This window comes from Xenopus laevis, chromosome 6S, assembly GCF_017654675.1.
Source record: "Xenopus laevis strain J_2021 chromosome 6S, Xenopus_laevis_v10.1, whole genome shotgun sequence".
Classification (NCBI taxonomy): Eukaryota; Metazoa; Chordata; class Amphibia; order Anura; family Pipidae; genus Xenopus; species Xenopus laevis.
Window position 1 is genome coordinate 3,788,122 of NC_054382.1, and position 13,983 is coordinate 3,802,104.

Below are 13,983 nucleotides of genomic sequence, written 5' to 3' on the forward strand. Positions count from 1 at the left end.
GGTTTTTTATTCCAGAAAAGGTGGCAACCCTAGCTGGTACTGAAGCCCAAAACATAAAGTACAACATTAATAGCCTACTTCTTTAGTTAGGCTTTAGTTCTCCTTTTAGGTGGAATTTAAACCTGAAACAAACCGGGTACCTATTTGCATTTAGAGGACGTGCACTACTAACATAACTGTGAAACTCATAAATATTATAGTGTAAATAATTTTAACTTTATAGGGGTGCCTCTATTTTACTTGTAGTGTGGGTACAGGAAACAGTAAAGGGGATGAAAAGGCAAATATAAAATCCAATACAAATCTCTACACAGTTGCCGACTGCTCTGCAGGGAAACAAACAAAGCTGCTTGAGTTCTGCATGGCTGGGAAGTAAGGCGGGGGCTCCCCCTGCTGTTCATAAGTATGATTGTTTCCCTGCAGAGCAGTTAGGGACCATCTGACAATTCCTATCCACAGCAGTAAATGAAGGGAGAATTTCACTGCATACAGTCAGGTTTCTTTTAAAAACGATACACATTTTTTAATTAAAGTATATTGGAGATAGGTTTCTGTTTCATTAAAGATAGTTAAAATGGGATTTTATTTGTTTGCCTTTACATGCCCTTTAAACAAGAGCTTCTTCTCTGAAACTGAAGAGAGACAATCCAATCCTTTTTGCTGGAGGAAGTCCTGTCTACTGAGCAGAACATCAGAGAGGAAATAAATCCATTTTAAACTGGACAATATAATACACTGTTGCACTGGTAGAAACTCTACTATAGTTTATATAAACAAGCTGCTGTGTAGCCATGGGGGCAGCCATTCAAGCACAGGATACACAGTAGATAACAGATAAGTACTACTATAGTTTATATAAACAAGCTGCTGTGTAGCCATGGGGGCAGCCATTCAAGCACAGGATACACAGTAGATAACAGATAAGTACTACTATAGTTTATATAAACAAGCTGCTCTGTAGCCATGGGGGCAGCCATTCAAGCACAGGATACACAGTAGATAACAGATAAATACTACTATAGTTTATATAAACATGCTGCTGTGTAGCCATGGGGGCAGCCATTCAAGCACAGGATACACAGTAGATAACAGATAAGTACTACTATAGTTTATATAAAGAAGCTGCTGTGTAGCCATGGGGGCAGCCATTCAAGCACAGGATACACAGTAGATAACAGATAAGTACTACTATAGTTTATATAAACAAGCTGCCGTGTAGCCATGGGGGCAGCCATTCATGCACAGGATACACAGTAGATAACAGATAAGTACTACTATAGTTTATATAAACAAGCTGCCGTGTAGCCACGGGGGCCGCCATTCAAGCACAGGATACACAGTAGATAAGTACTACTATAGTTTATATAAACAAGCTGTTGTGTAGCCATGGGGGACAGCCATTCAAGCACAGGATACACAGTAGATAACAGATAAGTACTACTATAGCTGATATAAACAAGCTGCTGTGTAGCCATGGGGGACAGCCATTCAAGCACAGGATACACAGTAGATAACAGATAAGTACTACTATAGTTTATATAAAAAAGCTGCTGTGTAGCCATGAGGGCAGCCATTCAAGCACAGGATACACAGTAGATAACAGATAAGTACTACTATAGTTTATATAAACAAGCTGCTGTGTAGCCATAGGGGCAGCCATTTTAGCACAGGATACACGGTAGATAACAGATAAGTACTACTATAGTTTATATAAACAAGCTGCTGTGTAGCCATGGGGGCAGCCATTCAAGCACAGGATACACAGTAGATAACAGATAAATACTACTATAGTTTATATAAACAAGCTGCTGTGTAGCCATGGGGGCAGCCATTCAAGCACAGGATACACAGTAGATAACAGATAAGTACTACTATAGTTTATATAAACAAGCTGCTGTGTAGCCATGGGGGCAGCCATTCAAGCACAGGATACACAGTAGATAACAGATAAGTACTACTATAGTTTATATAAACAAGCTGCTCTGTAGCCATGGGGGCAGCCATTCAAGCACAGGATACACAGTAGATAACAGATAAATACTACTATAGTTTATATAAACATGCTGCTGTGTAGCCATGGGGGCAGCCATTCAAGCACAGGATACACAGTAGATAACAGATAAGTACTACTATAGTTTATATAAAGAAGCTGCTGTGTAGCCATGGGGGCAGCCATTCAAGCACAGGATACACAGTAGATAACAGATAAGTACTACTATAGTTTATATAAACAAGCTGCCGTGTAGCCATGGGGGCAGCCATTCATGCACAGGATACACAGTAGATAACAGATAAGTACTACTATAGTTTATATACACAAGCTGCCGTGTAGCCACGGGGGCCGCCATTCAAGCACAGGATACACAGTAGATAAGTACTACTATAGTTTATATAAACAAGCTGTTGTGTAGCCATGGGGGACAGCCATTCAAGCACAGGATACACAGTAGATAACAGATAAGTACTACTATAGCTGCTATAAACAAGCTGCTGTGTAGCCATGGGGGACAGCCATTCAAGCACAGGATACACAGTAGATAACAGATAAGTACTACTATAGTTTATATAAAAAAGCTGCTGTGTAGCCATGGGGGCAGCCATTCAAGCACAGGATACACAGTAGATAACAGATAAGTACTACTATAGTTTATATAAACAAGCTGCTGTGTAGCCATAGGGGCAGCCATTTTAGCACAGGATACACGGTAGATAACAGATAAGTACTACTATAGTTTATATAAACAAGCTGCTGTGTAGCCATGGGGGCAGCCATTCAAGCACAGGATACACAGTAGATAACAGATAAATACTACTATAGTTTATATAAACAAGCTGCTGTGTAGCCATGGGGGCAGCCATTCAAGCACAGGATACACAGTAGATAACAGATAAGTACTACTATAGTTTATATAAACAAGCTGCTGTGTAGCCATGGGGGCAGCCATTCAAGCACAGGATACACAGTAGATAACAGATAAGTACTACTATAGTTTATATAAACAAGCTGCTGTGTAGCCATGGGGGCAGCCATTCAAGCACAGGATACACAGTAGATAACAGATAAGTACTACTATAGTTTATATAAACAAGCTGCTGTGTAGCCATGGGGGCAGCCATTCAAGCACAGGATACACAGTAGATAACAGATAAGTACTACTATAGTTTATATAAACAAGCTGCTCTGTAGCCATGGGGGCAGCCATTCAAGCACAGGATACACAGTAGATAACAGATAAATACTACTATAGTTTATATAAACATGCTGCTGTGTAGCCATGGGGGCAGCCATTCAAGCACAGGATACACAGTAGATAACAGATAAGTACTACTATAGTTTATATAAAGAAGCTGCTGTGTAGCCATGGGGGCAGCCATTCAAGCACAGGATACACAGTAGATAACAGATAAGTACTACTATAGTTTATATAAACAAGCTGCCGTGTAGCCATGGGGGCAGCCATTCATGCACAGGATACACAGTAGATAACAGATAAGTACTACTATAGTTTATATAAACAAGCTGCCGTGTAGCCACGGGGGCCGCCATTCAAGCACAGGATACACAGTAGATAAGTACTACTATAGTTTATATAAACAAGCTGTTGTGTAGCCATGGGGGACAGCCATTCAAGCACAGGATACACAGTAGATAACAGATAAGTACTACTATAGCTGATATAAACAAGCTGCTGTGTAGCCATGGGGGACAGCCATTCAAGCACAGGATACACAGTAGATAACAGATAAGTACTACTATAGTTTATATAAAAAAGCTGCTGTGTAGCCATGGGGGCAGCCATTCAAGCACAGGATACACAGTAGATAACAGATAAGTACTACTATAGTTTATATAAACAAGCTGCTGTGTAGCCATAGGGGCAGCCATTTTAGCACAGGATACACGGTAGATAATAGATAAGTACTACTATAGTTTATATAAACAAGCTGCTGTGTAGCCATGGGGGCAGCCATTCAAGCACAGGATACACAGTAGATAACAGATAAATACTACTATAGTTTATATAAACAAGCTGCTGTGTAGCCATGGGGGCAGCCATTCAAGCACAGGATACACAGTAGATAACAGATAAGTACTACTATAGTTTATATAAACAAGCTGCTGTGTAGCCATGGGGGCAGCCATTCAAGCACAGGATACACAGTAGATAACAGATAAGTACTACTATAGTTTATATAAACAAGCTGCTGTGTAGCCATGGGGGCAGCCATTCAAGCACAGGATACACAGTAGATAACAGATAAGTACTACTATAGTTTATATAAACAAGCTGCTGTGTAGCCATGGGGGCAGCCATTCAAGCACAGGATACACAGTAGATAACAGATAAGTACTACTATAGTTTATATAAAGAAGCTGCCGTGTAGCCATGGGGGCAGCCATTCAAGCACAGGATACACAGTAGATAACAGATAAGTACTACTATAGTTTATATAAACAAGCTGCCGTGTAGCCATGGGGGCCGTCATTCAAGCACAGGATACACAGTAGATAAGTACTACTATAGTTTATATAAACAAGCTGTTGTGTAGCCATGGGGGACAGCCATTCAAGCACAGGATACACAGTAGATAACAGATAAGTACTACTATAGTTTATATAAACAAGCTGCTGTGTAGCCATGGGGGCAGCCATTCAAGCACAGGATACACGGTAGATAACAGATAAGTACTACTATAGTTTATATAAACAAGCTGCTGTGTAGCCATGGGGGCAGCCATTCAAGCACAGGATACACAGTAGATAACAGATAAGTACTACTATAGTTTATATAAACAAGCTGCTGTGTAGCCATGGGGGCCGCCATTCAAGCACAGGATACACAGTAGATAAGTACTACTATAGTTTATATAAACAAGCTGCTGTGTAGCCATGGGGGCAGCCATTCAAGCACAGGATACACAGTAGATAACAGATAAGTACTACTATAGTTTATATAAACAAGCTGCTGTGTAGCCATGGGGGCAGCCATTCAAGCACAGGATACACAGTAGATAACAGATAAGTACTACTATAGTTTATAGAAACAAGCTGCTGTGTAGCCATGGGGCAGCCATTCAAGCACAGGATACACAGTAGATAACAGATAAGTACTACTATAGTTTATATAAACAAGCTGCTGTGTAGCCATAGGGGCAGCCATTTTAGCACAGGATACACGGTAGATAACAGATAAGTACTACTATAGTTTATATAAACAAGCTGCTGTGTAGCCATGGGGGCAGCCATTCAAGCACAGGATACACAGTAGATAACAGATAAGTACTACTATAGTTTATATAAACAAGCTGCTGTGTAGCCATGGGGGCAGCCATTCAAGCACAGGATACACAGTAGATAACAGATAAGTACTACTATAGTTTATAGAAACAAGCTGCTGTGTAGCCATGGGGCAGCCATTCAAGCACAGGATACACAGTAGATAACAGATAAGTACTACTATAGTTTATATAAACAAGCTGCTGTGTAGCCATAGGGGCAGCCATTTTAGCACAGGATACACGGTAGATAACAGATAAGTACTACTATAGTTTATATAAACAAGCTGCTGTGTAGCCATGGGGGCAGCCATTCAAGCACAGGATACACAGTAGATAACAGATAAGTACTACTATAGTTTATATAAACAAGCTGCTGTGTAGCCATGGGGGCAGCCATTCAAGCACAGGATACACAGTAGATAACAGATAAGTACTACTATAGTTTATAGAAACAAGCTGCTGTGTAGCCATGGGGCAGCCATTCAAGCACAGGATACACAGTAGATAACAGATAAGTACTACTATAGTTTATATAAACAAGCTGCTGTGTAGCCATAGGGGCAGCCATTTTAGCACAGGATACACGGTAGATAACAGATAAGTACTACTATAGTTTATATAAACAAGCTGCTGTGTAGCCATGGGGGCAGCCATTCAAGCACAGGATACACAGTAGATAACAGATAAATACTACTATAGTTTATATAAACAAGCTGCTGTGTAGCCATGGGGGCAGCCATTCAAGCACAGGATACACAGTAGATAACAGATAAGTACTACTATAGTTTATATAAACAAGCTGCTGTGTAGCCATGGGGGCAGCCATTCAAGCACAGGATACACAGTAGATAACAGATAAGTACTACTATAGTTTATATAAACAAGCTGCTGTGTAGCCATGGGGGCAGCCATTCAAGCACAGGATACACAGTAGATAACAGATAAGTACTACTATAGTTTATATAAACAAGCTGCGTGTAGCCATGGGGCAGCCATTCATGCACAGGATACACAGTAGATAACAGATAATACTACTATAGTTTATATAAACAAGCTGCCGTGTAGCCAGGGGCCCCATTCAAGCACAGGTACACAGTAGATAAGTACTACTATAGTTTATATAAACAAGCTGTTGTGTAGCCATGGGGGCAGCATTCAAGCACAGGATACACAGTAGATAACAGATAAGTACTACTATAGCTGATATAAACAAGCTGCGTGTAGCCATGGGGCAGCCATTCAAGCACAGGATACACAGTAGATAACAGATAAGTACTACTATAGTTTATATAAAAAGCTGCTGTGTACCATGGGGCAGCCATTCAAGCACAGATACACAGTAGATAACAGATAAGTACTACTATAGTTTATATAAACAAGCTGCTGTGTAGCCATAGGGGCAGCCTTTTAGCACAGGATACACGGTAGATAATAGATAAGTACTACTATAGTTATATAAACAAGCTGCTGTGTAGCCATGGGGCAGCCATTCAAGCACAGGATACACAGTAGATAACAGATAAATACTACTATAGTTTATATAAACAAGCTGCTGTGTAGCCATGGGGGCAGCCATTCAAGCACAGGATACACAGTAGATAACAGATAAGTACTACTATAGTTTATATAAACAAGCTGCTGTGTAGCCATGGGGCAGCCATTCAAGCACAGGATACACAGTAGATAACAGATAAGTACTACTATAGTTTATATAAACAAGCTGCTGTGTACCATGGGGGCAGCCATTCAAGCACAGGATACACAGTAGATAACAGATAAGTACTACTATAGTTTATATAAACAAGCTGCTGTGTAGCCATGGGGGCAGCCATTCAAGCACAGGATACACAGTAGATAACAGATAAGTACTACTATAGTTTATATAAACAAGCTGCTGTGTAGCCATGGGGGCAGCCATTCAAGCACAGGATACACAGTAGATAACAGATAAGTACTACTATAGTTTATAGAAACAAGCTGCTGTGTAGCCATGGGGGCAGCCATTCAAGCACAGGATACACAGTAGATAACAGATAAGTACTACTATAGTTTATAGAAACAAGCTGCTGTGTAGCCATGGGGGCAGCCATTCAAGCACAGGATACACAGTAGATAACAGATAAGTACTACTATAGTTTATATAAACAAGCTGCTCTGTAGCCATGGGGGCAGCCATTCAAGCACAGGATACACAGTAGATAACAGATAAGTACTACTATAGTAGTGGGGGTAACTTTTCAACTAAGATATAATTAATCCTTATTGTTTAATGTGTAAATATTTTTTAGTAGATTTAAGGTATGAAGATTCAAGTGATGGAAAGATCCGTTGTCCGGAAAACCCAAGTCCTGAGCATTGTGGATAACAGGTCCATAGCTGTCGTTGAATTCTGCAGTCCATCATTCTCTATGTGTTCACCATGGGCTGATTGAGCGTAATAAAGGCTAAACATAAATGTCAGTCAGGAGGTGAATATTTATGTGACAGTGAGAGGAAGTCAGTCAGGAGGAGTCTAATGTACAGTCACAAATACTGCCAGGCTGGAGGAGTGCGCGCAGTGAATGGAAAGATCCCGCCCATGAAGCGTCACAGCCCGCGCTTACGGAACGCATTTTAGGACATCCTTCTGCGAACACTCACACCGCCAGTCTGTACCGCCTCTCCTAACTGCTCGCCCCGCCCCAGTCCTCCACTAGTAGGTAGACACTATTGCCCCGCCCCCTTACTGGAGCCCGCCCCTCGGCTTCCCTCCTCTTCTTTCTACTGTAATCCCGCCCCGCCCCTGGAAGGTTGCCTTGTGTAGGAAATAGACGAGTGTGACGTATTTCCGTTTCAATATTAAGGGGGAGGAGCTTCAGGCCGGGGCAGCAGGTCCGTCAGAGCCAAAGAGAAAGCCGTGTGGAATCTTGAAATCGCGCGGTCGGAGGCCGATACTTATCGCTTTGTTGGTGGCTGGGGAGCTCCATGTGACCGGGGTACGAGCTCACACAGCCCGGGAGGCGCTAGTGTTGCTGGGCCTTCTTCTCTCTCCTGTCTGAGTTAATCCCCGCCGAGTCGGTGCCACAGAAGCTGCACTTTATCTCCCTGGCACCCCTCCGGCATGGTACGGCCTCAATTGCACCAGGAGGGACCACCCTGCGCCTCCTCCTTCCTCCTCTCCTGTCCGGCTGAGAAACCTCTCTCTGGAACGGCCCAAGCGGATTCTCTCCTTTACTCTGCCCCTCATTAATTTACCCTTTAAATGAATTTACCCTTTAATTTAATTTACCCTTTAATCCTTGTCTCCAGGGGAGCCTCGGGCACAAGATAGGGTTTCACACCTGCTGCTCCCAGAAGATTGGCCCCTGTGACGCACCCCATTAATCCGGGACACCCCCTCTATTAGCCTTGGCCCCTGGGACACCCCACCCATTGATTTGGGCCCCTGGGACGCACCCCATTAATCTGGGACACCCCCCCATTAACCTGGCCCCTCCCCCATTAACCTGGGCCCCTGGGACATACCCCCATTAATCTGGGACACCCCCCCATTAACCTGGGCCCCTGGGACATACCCCATTAATCTGGGACACATCCCTCATTAGCCTGGGACACCCCCATTGACTTGGGTCCCTGGGACTGAGCCCCAACTGAAGCCCTCGTATTGTGGATACACTGATCCCTCTATATCTCCCCCATGCTGGATTCGTCTGGGACACAACTGCTCCTCACACACACTGACCATGGGGGATTTCTATGATCCAGAATACCCGACTGAGTAAGTATCACCTGCCTCTCACGCAGCTACACGGTGACTATGTGGCCCCTGCTCTAATTGTGCCCCATGTTAATACTGTGGGTGTGTGGCCCTGGCATCCTGGACATACGGGTGATGTTTCTCCTGACATGCTGCATATGTGTCCCACTGCTTCCTAAAGGTCTGTCTCCATATAAACCTGCTGGTTATTTACCTCCATATAAAGCTGCTGGTTATTTACCTCCATATAAAGCTGCTGGTGTTGGTGCCCCTCTCACACGTGTGGCCCTTACAAAGCACACAGAGGAGCCTGCACCATATCAAGCCTGACTTCCTGCTTCCACCCTCATCCCTTCCTATTCTCTCACAGTCTGTGTGTTATTGCTTTTATTCCCATTCCTTATTCTGCAGGCGTCTCTCCCCCAGGGGAACATTCCTGTGTGATTAGGACTGGAGGGAGCAGGTATGGGAGGAAACAGTTATTGTGTCTAATTGTGTATATACAGGAGAGGGCTGGCTGTTTGCCTTGTGCATGTTACTTTATTCTATTCGTCCCTTAATTTACTGCCACTCTCTCTTCAGCCACCGCTCTTTGTGGTTTGGGGATGTAATGGAGGTGGGGCTGTTATTCTGGGGGTCAGGTGATGACCCCCTACTCATACAGAGGTCGTTAAGGGCACACGGGCAGATTGGGGGGGCGACAATCTCCCCGACTACCTTCCCGCCGGCTATTATGAAAAATCGGCAGCGGGATGGCACTCGCGGTGCTTCTTTTTCCAAGTGCCATCCCAATGGTGATTTTTCGTAATAGCCGGCGGGAAGGTCCCCAAATCTGCCTGTGTGCCCTGACCCTAACATGCCTTGTGTTATCCCTGCTGGTGATATATTGTACCAGACCAGTCAGGGGATATACAGGTCAGTGCTCCACATTAGCCCCAGTCTGCTTAGTTCAGTTGCCTACTGACCAGTAAGAGCAGGAAAAGAAAGTGTAATTATTTCAGTATGTGACAATTTCTTGGTATAAACATCTGGCTGTTTCCTTTAAATGGAAATAAAGTGTCAATGTGCTGCAGACTGTAAGGATATGTTACATTTATATATATATTGTCACACAATCTTTATATTCCTATGGCTGTGCCATGAATTTGGCTACAATTATTAATCACTGGTGATGTAGGTGTGTGATCAGGGGTTAGTAGAGACCCTTGTTAGTAGTCTAAGGACAGACACCCGCTTGTTGCGGAACAGTTCAGCTGAGGGTAGGCTTCTGTGAGCTACAGTTCTGCCGCATCTGCATAGCTTAGGGATGTGCGTTCATTTTATCCATCGCAAAGAAATCTGCATTCATTGAGCCATTCGCTTGCTCATATTTGCAAGTCATATAAATCAGTTTTGTACAATTTTCGGGCTGTGTGTGGATCGCCTCGACATTTTTCAGACCATGGCGATCGGTCGTTTAGTTGACGGGACAGGTTAGAAGATTTCTGTCGGCTAATGATAATCTATCTCTATGTATCTATCTACCATATCAATGGGTGACTGTCACTTCTATCTGTCAGACATAACTTTCCTATGATTGCTGTCACTGCCAGAACATTGTCTGATTTGGTCTTTTACTACTTTATTTAATCTGAACAGTAAGTGTCAGGTTGGGAGATTCGTTGTGACGTCAGATACAAGGCTAAAATCTGCACGTTTATGGGCAGCATTAGTTTAGTCCATAGCAAGCAACTAGCAGTTATGTTTCATCTCAGGCAGTTGCATATGAATGCCTGGCTTGCCTTGCCTTCCTTGAGGTGGCCACACCCTGGCGAATACTTGTCGGTATTCAACAGATTGCACTGTTATGATACCATACAAGTGCCCATTCTTGACCCCCGTTCTATGAAACTTCTATGAAGTGATTGGAACATCAGGGAGAGAAGAGGAGCTGCGGCTCATTTGCCAGTACACAATGTGATAGCCCCATGGTGCGTGCCAGAGGAAAGTTTTTAGACATATTGATCAACGAACCAACCGATATCCATGGCTCAAACATATTGGTGAGGGCCTCCACAAAATACATGTACTTTAGCTGCTTCCAATCTCCAGGGGCACTAATTCCGCGTCCTTTATTCTTTACTGGCGCAAGCTATAGCAGATAAAGTCACGTCTTAAGGTGACCATGGATGCACCGATAATATCGTATGAAACAAATTTTCGTATGATATTCGGTGCATTTATGGTGGGAGACTTGGATTTTTGGACGTCGGCAGAGGACTTGGATATCGGTCGGCTTGTCGAGCTGGTTTAAAAATTTTAATCAGGTGCCATTGAAGTCGCCCGAACATCAGCCACTGTTAAACTGGCCATAGATGTTGGCCATACTATTTGAATTACAGGTACTTTGGGGAAAATTCACTAAATGCCTGAGCGCCCAACGCTAGCGTGAATTCACCAGCATTGGAGGTTTTCGTTAATTCGCCGATTCACTAACGGACGCTGGCGTAAATTCGCTAGTGTTACTTCGCACCCTTATGCCTGGCGAATTTGCGCAACGGACGTAACTACGCAAAACCACTAATTGTTCTGAACACTACCTTTTACGCCAGACTTCCTTCGCCACCTCAGACCAGGCGAAGTGCAATAGAGTAGATAGGGATTCCTTAAAAAAAAAAAGTAAAAAATGTTTCCAAGTCCCAAAAAACGCTGGCGTTTTTTCTTTCTTATGGGTGATAGGCTGAAAAAGATAGAACATTTTTTTGGGGCTCCCCTCCTTCCCCCCTACATTTCCTAACTCATGGCACCTTAACTATACAGAGGGCACATGTGTAGGGCAAAATAAACATTTTATTTGCTGTTTTGAAGGTTTTCTAGGCTTGTGTAGTGCTGCTACATATACCTCCATTGTAACTTGAATTTGGCGCCGTATGCAAATTAACCATTGCTAGCGTAACTTCGCTTTGCGAATTAACGCTAGTGCAACCTTGCAACCTTACGCTACCCCTGAGCGCAACTTCGGATTTTAGTGAATTTGCGTAGCGCTGTCGAAAATACGCCTGGCGAAGTGGACGCTGGCGCAATAACTAATCTATGTGAATGTCCCACTTTGGGTGCACTGCATCAAATTATTTGAGTGTATCTCCTTTTTTCTCAAATTGTTGTAACATGGAAAGACTGTTCCTGCCTAGTTTCCAGTAGCAGCCAATCAGCAGTTTCCATTTACCGGTCACATGCAGTTCGACTAAATAAAACGATGCTAATTGGTTGCTTGGTGTGGGCGTATACCATGCCCATTTAACTACTCGTGTATATGTGTGCATGCATGTTTACCTTTCTGATTGCAACTCTCATGCCTACAAAAAAACCCCGAATTTATAGAATATATATTGGCTATGTTTTTATGACCATATAAATATATATTTCAACCTGTTGTCAATAATAATGTTTATGTAGATGAGGCAACCCTAACGCATACGTACAGAGAAGGTCTATCAAATACACAACTCGCTGTGCTCACGTAACATTCATTTTCTGCATAAATGGCTGCCATGCTGTTTTCCTTTCTAGTTTCTAATGTGACCCTTGCAGAGGTTATAATTAAGTAGATGAGATCCCTATGATATCTTACTGTCTTCATCAAGACTTTCTGATACAGGCTGAACAATAATGCTGCCTTCTGCGGTATTCAACTGCACTGCAGCATTCCCCCTCAAATTGAAAATTGGAATTTGAATATTCATATTTTTTTTTTTTATTATGGTCAAAACTGTCAAATTAACTAAGGTAAGGAATTATCCAAACTCGATTCTAGTTTTTTGAAAAATTTTAATTAGATTTTTTTGAGCTTTATCATACTCGGGCCCTTCGAATTTGACTATTCTCCACCTAAAACCTGCCGAATTACTGTATAAGTCAATGGGAGTTGTGTCTCGGCTGCTTCTTACCTAGCTAATAATAGATACAAAGAGCAATGGCAGGTTTTGGTGGACCTTTGCTGAGTTCCACGAAGAACTAGGTTAGAAATGTCCAGGCCTTTGCATTGGGCTTCTGTACCAGCTCAAGGCCACCAGAACTCTTGGAAGATCTTTGCCTCCGATGATGCCCACTAGCTCCTTATGTTTTTTTCTGCATGTGTGCTGGACTGCTGTCACTTACCTGAGCTTACGAACCCATTCACAATATACAGTGTTGTGGAGCTTCCCAACAGCAACCCAGAGCACACTGAGCATGTGCAGTGCCTCTGACACTCAAAAGAGGGCCTAACAAGATCCAAGATGGTGAGTTCCTGCAGACCACTTTGAAGATTGGACATTGTTTAGGGCTGCTGAACCTCTGGGCTGGTAAAACAAGTCCAGTATATTAAATCCTACAATGTCTAACTCTGTTGTTTAGGCTTTGGTTCTCCTTTAAATGCCAGGCCTAAGGGGAAGCTAAAATCCTTTTAATAAGTTCGTGTTTACTGTTCAATGGGACCTATTACCTTGCAAAAGAATACACTTTATATTCTTTTTAATTTTCATTTCAGGTCAGGGATCGATGAGATCTCGGCACAGGAGGAAAATCCGAACTCGCTAGAGGAACCCCCTGCTTACCAACAGTAAAGCCAAATATTATATTCTACCATATTCTTTGCAGCACGACATGGAGCCGAAAGGCATCGCAGCTAAATATAAAGTTCGGCCTCCAAATGTCAAAAGGAAAACATAGCAAGAAAGATTGTGTTACTATGCATATATATTTATATAATATGTTATAGTCATATAGCACCTTGGCCTTATGTGGCTGCTTTAAAGGGCTTGTTTTTCTTTAAGATAACTTTTAGTATGTTATAGAATGACCAGCTTGCAATTTAAAATTCCGTTTGATTGTTGGGATGGGGGTCACTGACCCCGACAGCAAAAAAAAAAACAAAAAAACGATTGCTCTGTGAGGCATCAATGACGTTGTTTCTTGTTATTCATCTCTGTTTTTAGTCCCTCTGCCCC

The 13,983-nt window shown here is 42.8% G+C and overlaps 1 protein-coding gene across 4 annotated transcripts in view; it reads left to right on the forward strand.

Moving 5' to 3' along the window:
• The first annotated feature begins 8,739 nt into the window (after nt 1-8,739).
• setd2.S (SET domain containing 2 S homeolog) overlaps nt 8,740-13,983 on the forward strand; it is a 51,082-nt gene continuing 45,838 nt past the window's right edge. For all 4 annotated transcript variants that reach the window (XR_005962159.1, XM_041567323.1, XM_041567324.1 and 1 more), the window contains exons 1-2: nt 8,740-9,037; nt 13,524-13,595. Coding sequence is in view for 3 of the 4 variants with exons in the window: in XM_041567323.1 (XP_041423257.1) it covers nt 9,003-9,037; nt 13,524-13,595 (107 nt within the window). In the remaining variant the exon portion in view is untranslated. The remainder of the gene's footprint in view (nt 9,038-13,523; nt 13,596-13,983) is intronic.